This window comes from Neodiprion lecontei, chromosome 6, assembly GCF_021901455.1.
Source record: "Neodiprion lecontei isolate iyNeoLeco1 chromosome 6, iyNeoLeco1.1, whole genome shotgun sequence".
In the NCBI taxonomy this organism is placed as follows: domain Eukaryota; kingdom Metazoa; phylum Arthropoda; class Insecta; order Hymenoptera; family Diprionidae; genus Neodiprion; species Neodiprion lecontei.
Window position 1 is genome coordinate 17,415,100 of NC_060265.1, and position 16,630 is coordinate 17,431,729.

At 36.9% G+C, this 16,630-nt stretch overlaps 1 protein-coding gene across 4 annotated transcripts in view; it reads right to left on the reverse strand.

Moving 5' to 3' along the window:
* Window positions 1–16,630, reverse strand: part of LOC107225767 (protein groucho) — a 68,015-nt gene that overhangs the window by 35,924 nt on the left and 15,461 nt on the right. For 3 of the 4 annotated variants that reach the window (XM_046743953.1, XM_046743954.1, XM_046743952.1), the window contains exons 2-4: window positions 10,090–10,187; window positions 5,703–5,766; window positions 511–555 (exon numbers count right to left, since the gene is read on the reverse strand). In XM_046743953.1, coding sequence (XP_046599909.1) covers window positions 511–555; window positions 5,703–5,766; window positions 10,090–10,187 — 207 coding nt within the window. Of the gene's footprint in view, window positions 1–510; window positions 556–4,116; window positions 4,181–5,702; window positions 5,767–10,089; window positions 10,188–16,630 lie in introns of all 4 variants that reach the window. The other variant, XM_046743951.1, reaches the window with a different exon arrangement.

Below are 16,630 nucleotides of genomic sequence, written 5' to 3' on the forward strand. Positions count from 1 at the left end.
ACCATTCGCTGCGATAGAGTAGAACGCAGCATAAGCTGCTGCTCGTGACGAAGGTACATCGAAAAAGATAACCCTACTGCCGGGAATATCGAGAATAATTTTTTCAGACTTTTTCTACCCTCCCCGCAACCCTCCGAGTGTCTGAAACGATGATATATTGACAATAATAGCAACATTTGTGAAAATTATGAAAAAAACATTACATAAATTCTGTGACCAAAAACCAAAAATATTCCGACTATAATTTAAATGGTCAGACTCTGGGGGTGCCGGGGAGGGTATAAAAAATTTGAATAAAATCGCGGACCAAATCCAAGAGGATGAGGGTCAGACCCTAGTTGAATTGCAGTAGAATGCTCCATATGTAAGTGAACAAAATGGGTTTAACTAGATATTATACTTAAACGCATATTATAATTTACTTACTACATATCACACAATGTCTCTACATTATAGATGGTATTCAGGAATAAATAATAGCTGATGAATCGTTACGTAAACTATATTTACCTGTTTGTGCATTTCCACGTTGAGTCCGTACGACATCTCGTAGTACTGAAACACAAATTACAATTAATTATGCAAGCAAAGCTCCACCGGAGTCTCCAGTCAAATTGTGTCCATGCTGTAATCAATATTCCTGTAAACATTCACCAAACTTGCCATTCAACATCATTGGCAAAATTGTTTTCCTTGAAAATGATTCTCTGGCAAAACTAATAGATGAAATTTTGAATCGTGTTTTGACATCGATTGACAAGATTCTAATTCGGTAAAAAAAATTATCTTCATTCAACGGGGGTAAATTATTTTCTCTTCCCTCGAGTTTTTCCGTTATTTAAAAATTTAGGGACAATATGAAACCAATAAAAAAGGAAATAGTAAACAAGTGCACAAATCGACTGGAGACCAATGATAATATAGATTGGTGATTGATCGAAAGGTTTGTGATGGCGTGCGGGAAAAACATGCGTATTTATGCAAATATATATATAGGTATACATGCAATGTATACAAAGTATATACAATATTCAACCACAGGCCGATCCTCGTAATTATCTCGTTTTCTTACATGTTTTACAACCGGAAATCTATACTTAGCAAGGATTCTCTGAATTATTAGGTAAACTTTGGGTATAAGCTGAATTACAAGAATATTTAACGTGTCAGATACGACATGAGAAAATTGTATTTTTGTCACACGTGCATGAAAAATGAGGCTTTGCGCAGCAGTTTAGCAGAACGAACGTAGCGAATTTCACCTCAGTGTCATAAATAAAGTTTCGCGCATGCGCGGTCCACAATTGCTTCACTTTCGTCCCTAGGGCGAACAAATCGACCACTCGTGTCCCGCAAAACTACCAAGCAAAGCCTCGCCACTTTTCATTCCCGTGTTACAAAAACTACCGTGTGTGACCCCGTGCCAAAAGTTGACGATCGCAACTCGTCGCAAACTTCACAATATATACCGAGTTGTATACACAAAGATGACGTAATTTAAATCATCAAATTCTGCTGCTTATGCCCTTATTCCGTGGGTTTTCCTTTTTTTTTCTTCAATCAATTTATTACAAAATTTCTCAAAAGAAAAGAACTCGCACCGCAACGGAATACCCCCATTACGTATTAACCGCTTCAATAAACAAATGACGGGATTTCATCGACTTTCGCAGAACTCCGAGAACAGAATTATAGCCGGTTTGCGTTATTGCGGTCGCCTCGTAGTCAACTAACATCAACTTCATTTGCGTAAATTTCTGCGCTACTAAAATATAATATAACGTATGCTCGTATTCCGAAAGCCAATAAATACCAAACTTCCGGGTATTGAAGATTAACCGTATGAAAAGGGATCGAATGGATCCGTCGATGTCTGTTGCAGCAGCGTAACTTTTATTCCGTTGTAAGAAATCAAATTGAATATCAAGAAACTCGAGCTTTTACTGTAATCGAACGATGCGAAAGACCAGTTTAATGGATTCTGAACCGTTGGGTAGGGTGCGAACTATACCGATATTCGTTCTTCGATTACCAGCTTCGTCCTCCGGTAATTATAAATATGTAATGACTAAAAATGTTTTCTCGTGTCAAACGAATATGTATCGTACAAGGAATTGTCGTTTCCGTTTTTTTTTTTATTTATTTTTTTACCCACAAGAGAATCCAGTACAAACAAATCTTTTTATACAATCTCGAGAAATTTTTCTATTTATTAGGCAATCAACGAAGAAAAGTTACATACTATCGGTATCGATATGAAAAGTTACTTGTACCTCACAAACGCGAGATGCTACCTGTGATTGAATGGAAATTATTGTTTGTCACCACGTGACGTCGACGACGTCAATTCAACTGCGACGGACGGTTGAGCAATACAATGTTGTACAACTTGCGATTATCATCGATGAAAAATAATCGGAGCACAACGTTGTAATCAGACAATTGAAAGGTTTTTTTTTTTTCTTCAATTACCCATAATTCGCGCAGTGAATTGTACGACTAACCCCCCTCAAATCGACACAAAATAATTCAAAAACAATTTCCCAATTTTATAATACATTAATTCGAACTCACACCCTCTAAATCTGACTTTTTTTTTTATCTAGTGTCGATTGATTCCGCCCGTTAACTTTCCCCGTTTCCTCTCGGTTACAGGTAAAACGTGATACGAAAGCTGCCAACCCACGTCGACAACGAATGACAAAGATTGAGATTTGAATACTTACAACTGCATCAATCATCATCGCAGTTGAATTGGTCATTATAATAATACGATGCCGTGACTGGAGACATAAATCGTGATAACGGTAATCAGGACTTTGCTGCTAAATACTCCGCTATGAGCACTATACGTATGCATAAACACTATAGGCGTATGTACATTAGAAGAGAAGTGAGCGTTGCATATTCGCATACGCGATACGTGATAAATTGTACGTACACTGTATTTACGTGCACATGTGTGCATATGCATGTAGCATATACTTACTTGATTGATTTGATTTCATTGTCAGTTAAAAAAAAAAACAAGCACACAAGAGCGCATAATTGATATTTTAAGAAACGATCACGTATCTGTAGTACCGTACCACCTATACTTTTTAACTATGTACGTTACCTGTTATTCAATTTATATATCCCGGTCACGGACATTATATGATAACTATTATAGATATACACGATAATTATGAAAGCCAAGCCAAGCCATGCCGAGTGAGTGCGAGTGTAGTGGAGGAATTCGATATTATGCCGGGTCAAATGCTCTCCGATCGCCTTTTCGCTCCCAAGTGCATGCGAAGTCACCACCTATACGTATGTGTATATATATATATATGTACATACATACTATGTGTAATACGATAAACCTATTAATCGATCTATACGATCCCCTGCCGTTTACAATAATAATCGCCGTGCGCATTGAAGAAGTATAATATACTACACACATGCGAATATTTTGCGGTGATAATAAAATTTCCACGACGGTTTTCTGTCAGCAAGTTTGATAGTTAGCCGTATAAGATTAATCGTCTTGCAAATTTTTTCACGATCACGAATCAGCTTCGCTAATAAATGATACTTTGTTACAAAGTGAAGCGATTCATGTGACGTGTATTCGTCGTCGATTGTTAAAAATTGAACGAACAAAATTTACATCGATAATGAAAAGAGACTTCGTGAAATTGAAAGAATTGACAAAGTTTTCTATGACTTTATAAAATACCACGACTCTCAGATTTGGTAAATTGGGAAAGAAGCACTTCTTGTATGAAAACTTGACACCGTAGAAATTCGTCGAACTTAGGACCACCTGTTATTCAATCGTTATTAAGATCATTCGAACAACAAAATTCGAGAGTGAAAACTGTCGTTTTCCGTTGAAAAAACACGACTGCCATTGTGAGATTTCTCGTTCGTGTCGCGTGCGACTTTTTTTCTGTTCAAATATTCTAACGGGTCATTTGAAATAAGAGACCCTCCGTACTCGAACAAAGGAAAAAAAAGTGTAGAATAAGAAGAATGACGAAACAAACTAAGAGCTGAGCAAAATAGAAAAAAACAAAACACGCCCCGGACAAATTAAATAATGTAATTTATTGATTGACAGTGTCTCACCATGACGTAGTGCCGCTGCATTTCTGTCTTCTCCTGAGCCAATTTCTCCAACTCCATTTTAATGCTGGACAGAACGAAAAATGCGGGAAAACGTGCGTATTAGTACAGTTAAGTTAACAAAAAATCATTCAAAGGCAAGGCGTCAATTCGCCGCATAAATCAACATTATCAGGTGAATATTATTTTTGTTCTGCCTTCGAGCCATCGTATTTCAGAGACGTTGTATTTTACAGGTTCGAGGGTTAGAGTGCAGAGGTCGAACTGATCTACATATATTATTAGGCGGAGTACCAAACCTGACGTGTGGTATCAAACGACGAATTAGAATAAACGAAAAAGAATTAACAATGGTAAATAAGAAATATAATATGCTGGTACGCATGTACATAGTATAATTTATACACACGTGTAGGTGCCGTTATTAAAAGGATAATAATAATAACAATAATAATAATAATGACAATGATGACGATGATAATAATAAGCAGCAGGATTAGGGTAAGTACAAAAGTACCTGTTCCTAAAAAGCTCAGTCAAACACTGGTTAGTGGGCCAAAACACACGCGGCTGAAGCTAGCAGCCAAAATTAGCAGCCAAATGTTCTAATATTCATTCGCATAGGGTAATGAAGTGAAAAAAGACAAAATTTTGTTAAACACCTCGAAGCCCCGATACTTTTATGGAATTATGAGGATAAAATCGAAGTGCATTTTTTTCTATTTCCAAGAAGTTTAACACGTTTGGCCGCTAACTCTGGCTGCTAACTGCAGACTCGTCCAAAACACACATGTGTGATATGATCAAGGTATACACAATAAAGTTCTTCTTCTTATAAATGTAAATTTCAATCAAACCAGTGTACACAATAGACGAAAACACGAACATGCTGTAGCATGTGTGAAAACATTTTTTTCTCAACTGGACTGACATTTTGTTCGTCGGACTCTCGGATTTTTTACAAATATATTTGAAAGAATCGAATGTATTATTGATATAAGATTACAGTTTCATAATCGTTGAAAATTTGTAATCATGATTCACTTCGATAAGATTTCCAACTGTTTCGCGCAACGACTTAGTGAGTTTCTAAAAAATCGAATTTGAGACAAAGAATAAAAACATATCAAAAATGATTGCGTGTGAAAAAAACTCGCGTAAAAAATTTTACACAGCTTTCGTCGCTCTGAAATCATAAAAATAATCTGAGAGATCGACGAAAAGAGTATAATAAGTCCAGTCAACAAAGAAGACCTCGTGTCTGTGTCTGCGTGTGATATGCGCAAGACTTTGACCAGCATATCGCATAGCAAAAATCTCTGTAACGATATAATCATCAAATGTAATGAGGTATGCAAATGCGTGTATGCATATTGAATTGTATATATATACATACACGCGTATATGTATAACAATGTCAAAATAATAAACACATGTATGCATTGGGAGATTTGTGTTAGATAGACGTTAGAGATACGTGGCAGGTAAATATGCGCATCCATATAACACGATATATAACATAAATATGTACACATAATATAGAGAATAAATGATAAAGCTTTGTTCGCTCAAATTCTCTGTCTCCTCACCATGACGTAGTGTCGTTGAATCTCGATTTTCTCGGTAGCCAGCTTGTCGCATTCAAGCTTTAAGCTGTTGGGAGGAAAAATTGATTAAAATAAAGAAAAAAATCAGAGAAAGCGTAAATTGAGATTTCTCGTTGACATGACGGGTCAAATATTCCTGTTATATACTATATACTGGGAGAAAAATTAGCAAGAAAAACACAAGTAACAAACACTGTATTTAAAAAAAAAAAAAAAAAAAAAAAAATATTTTACCATAATAGCTAACTACGTACTGTATACGTATTAGAATGTCGTGAAATGGGGTTGTAAGATGAATATAAATATTTTATCGCCACATTAATGAACAATCGCTGTGAGAAATGTGAATTGAGAAAGAGAAAGCGGAGAAAAGCGAATCAGGATTAATCTTCAAACTGTTTGTACGTAATACTGAATGAAAATTACACGGTGTAATCATAAAAAGCATAAAAAGACGTTCACGTCACTGATTTTAAACCTCCGATCGCGAGACCGATAGTGACGCTCGTTTCTAAAAATAAGAGTCTAATTATCGCCAATTAACAACGTCACCCTAATCCGTTCGTATGCGGCACTGATTCCAATTCTAGGGGTACAATTTTTTTTTTTCCACGTCTTACAGCCCCATTATTTGTCACACGAAGGCACTTTACACACGGAAATACGTTGTCAAGATTCAAGGATAAACAGTTTCATTCCGTGTGAAAAGTATGAAAAATTTCACGACACATAATATATAATAATGCAATGATGTTCGTTCGGAAAAAAAATCTCATTAATTATGTTTAAAGAATATTATTTGTCAACTTGGCAAAAAATATTATACGTTGGTATATCACCAGTTGATGATTTCTACATTTGATGATAATATAAATGCCAATGAGTCTATAATTTATCCGCTCAAGTTCCAATATAAACACACTTATTGGTAAACTGAGATATTTTTTTTCTGAGTACATGATATTGCTCTGAAAAGAAAATACGTGAACGTTTTATTGCAAAAAGGGACCCCAGTCTTCGTTCTTGAAGGCATAAAAAAAATCTAGTCGTAATTTCATTGAAAATTTGGATAACTGATCGAAGGTTAACATTCGTCAAGCTGTAACAAGTAAGTAATGTAATCATACGTCAATGTGAAAAATTCAATTTGTTAGGGTTACTAGAAAATTCCGGTCCAATGGGTACCGTTACAATGACGGGTTGAATATTGCTGGAATCACAGGAAAACGTGGTAAAGTAGCTGGTTTTACTCCCCCGTCAAACTGGCAACGTAGTTTATGGACGACCCCTTACGGTGACCGTAACGTTAAATCTTTACGTTTATTGTCAGTTGACTGAATTTCGTCGGTCAAGTAAGGCCACAACGTCAATTTACCGTTGCGCCGACATCAAACGATCGTAAAAGTTATAAGAAAATATGGTACGAATGATCGTAATAAAAAAAGAATAGTATCATATATATCAAATCTTGTGATTACAACCAAAAAGCTCAATTTCATTTTTTACTCAGTACCGTAGTTTTCGGAACTAGTTATTTACGGGGTCCCTACTGCGGTAAGGCGTTCGTTCGTAATAACACAAAATACGGTAAAGAAACCAACGATAATGCCTGGGTGTCTCATTATACGCTAAGTGTATAAAATCTATGCGCTTTATCCGACGTTGCAGCAGACAAACAAACCAGTTGCACGTCTTCGGTCGCGTTACACGTTTTTCTAACGGACGGCAAGGAGGATATATGACAGAGGTATACATATAATAAAAGTTATATGTATACTGATAACAATAGCGCGTAGTGTAAAACAAGCCAGGAATATGTTTACACAGAAAATATGGACACTGTAATACGGCTTACGCGTTGCGTTGTATTACGGACGAGGATTTATCAGACACGTGTCTAATATTTTGCCTATGAATCATAAGCTTCGAAGTAACGCTCTCTTGCATACTCAATCTGTCTAATAGGCACACGGGAGTTGTATACGTGTAAGCCGAAAATAGACGTTTACATAGTTTGCACGTCTGTTGCAACGCCTTGCGGGAAGTGTGATTATTATTACGGTATTGAAAAAAGATACATCGGGTAACAAAAATATTTAATACAAAGAAATAATTGAAATAAAACGTCGCTGAAACTACAAGCTTTTTATTTTACCTCAAACAATTATGTAAAATTCAAATCAACAACAATAATGTTTGCTGAAACAATTTTATTCGTCATCCAGCAATTTTGCAATGAATGACGTTTTTAATTTATTTCTGTAGTCAACACAATATCATGCGTAAGATTGTATTAACAACGACTGATGTTCTTGTAGAATCTACCTGCATTACAATTCTTGAACAACTTATTGTTAGTTTATCAGTCATTTTGCGTAAATTCAATCATTATTTTGCAATACTTAATACACACTGAACCAACGTATGTATAATATCGTTACGAAATATTTAAACTCGTCGCATGGCATTTAAAAGAGCAGAGTATTGGTCAAAAATTGTAATGAAAGTAAATTTTCAATGAACATCTCATCTTTTAGAACCAATACAGGGAATTCGAGGCAAAACAGACACTCCGGTTGAACGTGATAATTTTACAGTATTCCGATGTGTTTCGAACCAAGGAAACACGGGCATTTATTTTACAATGAATAATTTAGCTCGATTTTCCGCCCTGTGTTTTTATTTCTGAAAAACATCGAGAAACGTGAAAGACTGTTATCAAAAAATATATTCAAGACTTTTGATCTTACCGACCGTTTTGCCTCGGACTTTCCCGCACCGAAACAGGAAAAAAACGATTGTAATTACAGCACACAAATGTTGTATAACTATTGAGTGGCATGAATAATATAATAATTGAATTATACATGTTTTCTTCCATAATTTTCTCTTTATAGGGCAAATTGAACGGTCAAAATATCTACATAATTGGTGACCTGGAAACAGTTGAAAATTGTTTTGTTTCACCATGCGTTACGTATTGCGATGAAAAGATAAATTTATAACAAACGCACACACGACGCGACGTTCGTCACTTCCCCCTAAAGCATTTCTCGATTACACAATAATTAATAATTAAGTATGTTTGCATCTTTCGTCGTCACATTCACTTACAACGTTTATTCAACAATCTAATCTAACCGCGCTCTGTAATCTAATTACATTTTCCTTTCTACTTATTTTCGCATGTATGTACATATGTAAAAATTGTACTTGAGCTGGTGAAACAGATTGTTGGGTATTTAAATAGCCGGGATATTTACCAGGGATCAGGATGAGGTCAAGATACAGAATTTCACACGATTCTTGACACCGATGCACCATTTGTTTTCCTCTGGAGTTGTTGGACTTTTTTCCTTTCATTGATACAAAATGTTTCAATTGCCTTTCTACGGTCGCAAAGATACGTATGGTTTTGGTACAAAGAAAGTCGATATCGAACACCGTGTCAAGAACTCGAAGAAAAAAAATCGAATGTTAATAAAAAGTAAAGTTTTGCGTTTCCACGTCTAAACAACAGAAATTCAAATTTGTAATCTGTCATGACCTTCGGATTTAGTACTTTCAATTTCATCCACGTCTTGGCTAATTACATGGCGGCATCTGATGTTGCGCAAATACGCGAATGATGGGAAAAAAGAGACGAAAAAAAAACACTCATAATTTGTTTGATCCTCCAGAAATTCCTCTCTATCTGTTTACCATCAATTACTAGCAACTTACTAATAAACTGCTTTAAATGCTTACACAACCATTTACTGTAAGGTTATGCTAAAACGTTTAAAGCTTTTTTACACGGTTAGAGTAAAAAACAAAGGTCGCATGATCGTGGTAATCAGTTTCTTGCATAAAGAGTTGATGAATTTCACACGTCGCGGGTTCGTTAACACAAGTATTATACGATATACCCGAATTCAAAGACACTCGTGACTCTGCGATAAAGCCGTGATACAGCTCAATAACCAACGAGCTGTATAATATTTGTATAAGAAGAAAAGAATTAGAAAAAAAATAAATAAATAAAAAATAAGACGAAGATGAAGATATAGAAATTGAGCAAGCTACACGCATATAAAAACTTGGGGTGTGACGTGTGGAGAGGACTGGCTTTTATCTAAATTAGCACATCGATGAAGTGTGCAAAAAGCGAATCGACATTTACCACATTACAAATTCTCTTCATATTGTAGGTTAATTAATTAATTAAATTATTTTTATTCATGCCACTCATCGGAATTGCGTTTTACCATACGTGGTACTGGAGATTAGTGCAATTTTGAAACACCACCGCGAATGGCACGTCGTAACGGCATTATCAAAAAATACGATGAACGCCGATCTGCTTACGCTAATCGATGGATCTACTTACTTGTGATATTGTGCTTGGAGAAAGCTGAACTCTTCCTTTATCCTGTCGCACGATTCTACAACTGTGAATTTGAACGGTTGTCCAGGCTGGGGGGGTCCCTGAAAATGAAACAAAAACATGACGTCATGAGTCGTTTCAATTTTATAGATGATCAGTGATGGTCTTTGCATGCTTCGCGAAGAACCGAAAATCCGTCATTGAGAAGTAAAAATTAAAATCGAATACAACTGTAACAGCGTGAACTTTCTGCGTGGTAAACCTACTAAATTTCCAAAATTATACAGAAGTGTAAAAAAATCAAAAAATCCAATAATCCAATTCTTCGGTAGAAAAATACTTGTAGACCAATTTCTACGACGGTATATTTCGCATAACAATTTCACGGAATGTAGGGAGGAGTAATGACGGCTAGTTAATGCTGCACTAGAGTAAAATGAAAAGCGTTGCATGATTCCTGCAATTTGAGCAATCAACGTGCCGTAATGAAATAACGAACCCCGCACAATTCTTACAGAAAATTGGCAACCGGCGAAATTTGCTGAAACTGTGCCACTTTGCGGATCAATCTGTACTGACCAACAGTTGTTATCATCGCCACGAGTCGATCCGATGAGCCACTTTGCTTCTACAAAAAATTGTTGTCAAATGTTGGAAAGTAATTGAACCCGAGTAGACCGATGTATAGGTTGTATACCGTAAAAATATCAATGTCATATCATCAATTCTTCACGTTCATAGTAGAAGAGCATACGTTGAGAATAATCCCTAGTAGTTGCATTTGAACAATTAATGGAAAATAAAAAGGCAATCCACAATTCGTTTCGTTGATACGCGATATCTATTATTATACCATGTCCCTGCGACGATTACAAAAATAACTGTGGACAATTATAGTTCGAACAATATTTTGATAAGAAAATATAATTTTCACAATTATTCATAGTCAGCGTTGTACGTATAATCGTTTGAGTCACAGTGATAATTTACCTATTTTTACCAGCTATTTTATATCCATCGTTAGTATATTTAGATAACTTTTCAACATATTTCTTTGCGGTTTTTTTTTACTATTTCTGATAGTTTACTATTCGGCTTTGAATACTCGAGAGTAATTATTGCGATACAATGTAAATTATTATTGCTGGAAACAAATTGATTGAAAAAAATTGTGAAGGTTGAAGGAATAATTCATTTCCGAAAAAGTTACCTCTCTGCATCTATACATGTATTACATAGATTACAAGTTTTCGTGACCGCTGATTACGAATCTGAAAGCGGATTTTAAAAATTCAAGACGACCGATCCAATATGGCGGGATGAAAATTTCAAATTCGATCGAATCCAATTAGCGACCCCAAAAACCCCTGCATAGAGTTATTTTTACAGTATTCGATGAAATTTGAAATCTTGGTCTATCATATCGGATCCGCTATGTTGAATTTTCAAAATCTGATTTCAGATTTGTAGTCTGCGACCCCAAAAACCATCGAATACTATCTTGTTATAAAATTTGACTCGGCACGGCAATGCGTGTCTCAAAGGGTATGCGTATAGGGTGAATAGAAAAGGTGTAAATTGCGCTATTAAACAGCAGGAGTTTCGTCGTGTGTGTAGATGGCTGCAGCTGCGCATGCATTTGAGCATTATAACAACGATTACAGCTGCTGCCGGAGAGGAAGAATTAGCCGCGGCTGCTCAAGGTGTTGCTCTGCACCCGGTAATTAATTCGGTATGGTAGTTTTAGGTGCAGCGGAGTATTAATACACGATGAGGATCGAAACTGGCACGGCACGTTGCACCGACTACGGTGAAAGTGCGGAACCTGTAGACCGTAACCCTCCGACTCAAGCGCCTGCACGAGCGCGACGGTGGAAACAGGTGTTAATTACATGTTCACAGTGTCCACCAGGATTACACGCTATGGAACCAAAACTATAGGTGTCGTACCCTACGGTGCACCGAGATACGCGAGCCCCAGTCATTACCTCGCATCATGGCGGACCTGCCGAGTTTAATGGGCCGCACATGCGAGGGCACGCTATTCCAGCAGTGGCACAATTTTGCAATGCCGTTCTAAGCGTCCTGTGTTGACCACCTTACGGTTCACGGTGCGATCCGAAAATCATGGAAAATGAAGAAACTCATTTATCGGAGAATGGGCCACGATACAGGCCCACGAAACAAAAGTGTAGGAACTTGGATTTTCAGTAAATTGCTGTTGAAAGTGAGAAAAATAGTAATACACAGTCGTACTGGGGAATTTAAATTTAAATTTTAATTTTAATTAGGTGCTTACATCTGATTTTCAAAATCTTCTCACCTTCAACAGCCATTTACTTAAAATTGGCCCGGAAGACGCCCCATTCTGAATTCAGATTCGGATTCAGCGATAAAAAGTACGTAAGAAAACATATTTCGCATGCCGAGTTCGGACACTTTTCTTTTTTTTTTTTTTTTGCGGGCCTGTGTTTTCGCTCGCGAACTTTGTATTTTGCGTGTGGGACGCATATTAATCCTTTTTTTTTTTTAACAAATGGGCTCTGAACCACGATTAACAGAACATTAAACGAGATTCAATATTCAATTTAACAAAGACACGTCGACCAATTCAAGATTCTGTAGCAACTGTTCAGAATAATGGAAGAAAGCAACGTCGACCTTGTGCTTTAGTAGTCCTCGACGAAATGTCGAGCGGTGTAAAACTAACTTGAGCACAGTTTTATGTTGCAAAGTGAGAAGCGCGAAGTGATAGGCATTTCAAACAAATGCCTGTAAGCTAGTAAACTCTGTGCTACTCGGTCCGAGCTTATTTGAATCTGTATCTTTCCTTAGTACGTTCTTTATTATAAGAAGAAGGCCAAAAGATAGAAAAAGAATAAGAAAAAGTCTCGTTCCACCTGCCGCAGTTCTCTTACATAACGCATTTATTGGTATAGCTTTCGAAAAGAAACATGCATGAATTGAGCCCCGAAAAAGACGGCCGGACAGTCGCGCGTGGGCTTTTAAAATGACACAAAATCGCGAGATTCAGATTTCGCCCAGTGTCATCAATTTTCACTTATCATCTCAACGAACCGTTCGGTCGGTGTGTCATATAATGTCAACATCGTAAGAAATTTACGATGCCCAGATCTATTCCTTTGAATTATCGTCCCAGCTTATTATACACCTACATGTTATACGTAGCTTTTCCGCTGTCTCGAAATATTGAAGAATTTGTAACACGTATTGCGGCTGTGTACGTATAATATCAAACTTCGCACAACGGGCAACAAGAAGGCAGGGAAGGATACCCGCGGGATCATATTTCTTGAATAAATTTGTCACCCCTTTTTGTTCGAATTACGTGCACTCGTGCAGAGCAGACTCTCCCCGGTTAAACGACAAGATGCAGCCACTCGGTTGTATACGAATGACTACTTGGCAGTTTGCCGTTTCTCTCCACCCGCCCACGGAACACGAGTCAATGTTTGAAATTCTACAGATTAACCCTATGAGTCATACTTGTAAATATTCTTACCACCTGTTCTATATATATATATATATATATAGGTTTTGAATACACTAGAGTAATTATTGCGATATAATGTAAGTTGTTATTGTTAGAAACAAATTGATTGAAGAAAATCATGGAAATTGAAGGAATAATTTATTTCCAAGAAAGTTACTCCTCTACACATATATACATGTTTTACATAAATTATAAGTTTTTGGGGTCGCTGATTACGAGTCTGAAATCGAATTTAAAAAATTACAAATGACCGATCCAATATGGAGGACGAAAATTTCAAATTCAATCGAATCCGTATACGTATATTCGTACATGTGTGTGGTGTAGCAGCAACGTAGCTCGTGATGGCATCCAAGAGGAATGACCCCTTGCTCCCGTTCGAACGACCGACTAAGACAAATTGTACAGAAGCTATCACTTTGGTCAACCAGAAAGCATAACAACAACGATAGGTTTGTTAATAACACGTCGATTCGCTTCGTACAATGGGAATTGAATAGCAAGTCTACTCGGAATGAAACTTAATCTTATACTGACCGTGTAGTGAGCTTTTGTTGATATTCGCGGTGAATCACTGAGCGATTTGTTCCAGTAAGTGCTGTGAAATGTTGTTGATTCGCTTTGCACTGAGGCTATCTCAGTTCCAATTTAACCGATATCCACTAAGGACGGTGACTAATTGTACTAATAAATTGATTTTAACTATAAGTCTCCGCGAGGTTTAAAGTTAGTAACGTTAACGTGATAAAACATGAGAAAAAACCACGATTTTAAAATTGTACAGTAAAATCCAAAGAATTCGGGTTATAAAATATGTGTACCTTCTGAACTTTATTGCGATTTACGGAATTTCAGATAATCGTAAAGTTGCGAAATAAAGATTTTTCCTAAATAAGCATCGTTAAAACAACGTTATTAACTTCTAACGAAATAAGTAACTAGTAAAAATATAACTATATTTTGACTAGAGGTTTAGTCAGATTTGGTGATAACTATATTTAACGTAGTTTGACCAGTTATATCGATAATAACCAGACACAACATCTACCGTAGAAAGTAGTCGATTTCGGTTTGAACCCACATTTGAACAGTGGTTCTCTCAGTGCAGGATTCATTCGTAATGAAAAAATCTTAGCAAATAAATATGGCAAACAATTTATATCATGCTTTTCGTTCTAATTACACGTTCGCATCGAAAATTCACTAGAAAAAGAGATTCTTGGAAATGTATTGCTACGGGTATTGCAGAAGCAGGAAAAGTAGTAACAAATTGCAGTCTCTCAATAATGCCGGAACAGTACAAGAAGGTAAGCGATTTTCTAAAAATTCCGGCAAGCGTCGCTTCACGAAAAAGTCGCAAACTCTCTCAGAGCCAGCCACTTATGCACGCGCGTATATATGTATTGTGTACGTCGGTTAGACTCCCATTTCAATTTATTTTAACCTGAAAAAATATTTGTGTGTCAATATTTTATCAACACATCCATTTTTTTTTTTTTTTTTTTCATTTATACATAATTATTCGTGCAAGCGATTTACATGAAAGACTGTGTGTTTAAATGAAAATAAGTTTGTTTACGTGGTTAAATAGAAATGACAGACCGATTGCGTTTGATACGCTATCCTATTGAGACAGTTGTGCTTCAAAGATAAACTTGGGCCCGGGAGCGGGGGAAAGCAACCGAGTACGAAAGCGGGGAAGCAGCCCTATTGAGAGAATGCACTGTATAGCTAATTGTACATTTTTGCTACTAGGGAGCTTGTTACTGATACGAAAGTGATAAATGGAGCACACTAGGTGCGAAACTCGCTGTAGTAATTTGTGGAAGAAAATAGATTTTTTCGCAGTGACAAATCGTTTGTCTGGCACGGAATCAAAATATTTTGATATATTATCGGAGAAACGTTTTTCGAGATGCAAAGTTCACCGAACTTTGGTTAAACCTCGAAGCTTAAGTTGTATAATAAGTAGGTACACAAGCGAGCCGCTCGACTGAAAAGCCAAGAATTGTTTTGAATACGTTTTCGAGGATATAAACTTTGTTAAAAATAAAAATTACGCTTACGGACGAACCGATGTCGAAAATTAAAACCGAGTATGAATAAAGAAAAACCTTAAACCAGTCCCAGGCCATTTTTTTAGTAAAATTAATCCCTTTCTTGAGAGGTAAACTTTCTTGCGATTGCGAAGGAATAACCCAGAAAAAGAAAAACAAAATTAGGAACTCCGCCCGGTCTGATTCTTTCAAATTCCAAATCCCGTGATACTTATAAACGTCAGACAAGCTGATGTAACAATTAAGTAGGAAATCCAATTCTTCCGCAACATCAAGCTTACAAAAAGCTTTCCAACTCACCTCGATACTTTGTATAACTGTGCGCATAAGCACACGTTTCTTTTTTTCCTCTCTCTGATCACCTTCTCAAAATCCCCGTTTATACTGTTTTACTGTGTATTACATGTATTTGTAAGTATGCCAAGAGAAGACGGTGAATCTTATCATGCCGAACGGCTGACTGCGCATGCGCAAAATAATAGATCTCTATCGGTCGGCAAGATCGTACCGCGGTTATGTTTTCGTCTACCAGGCAGAGTTGCCAACTTACTCGAAGCGGGGCACGAGATGTCAAAACTCTCCCGCGTCAACTTGTGAATTGAAACCATGATTTTACGATGACTCATCTCGATAGTCGTCGTTCATCGGTTGGTTGACTATGAAAGTTTTTCAAACCTAGCATCACTACCACCAACTCTCTTTAACCTGCCTTAGCCGACAGTTGAAGCTCGGAGTGGTCAGCCTGTACGCAAATTCGTCAAAGCTCGCGCATGCGCGGTCCGACTTTACTGTCGCCTACTAAGAATAAGTTTCACAGTTTTCCCCTCTCGGTATGGCGACATGTATACGTATGTACACGGAGTTGGAGGATGGAAGCGAGAGGGCTTGAAAGAAGCCTTATGCGTTATAAACGTTGAACAGCTACAGACTCACGTGTATTGACAAAGGTAGGTATACTAGATGTGTAGATACA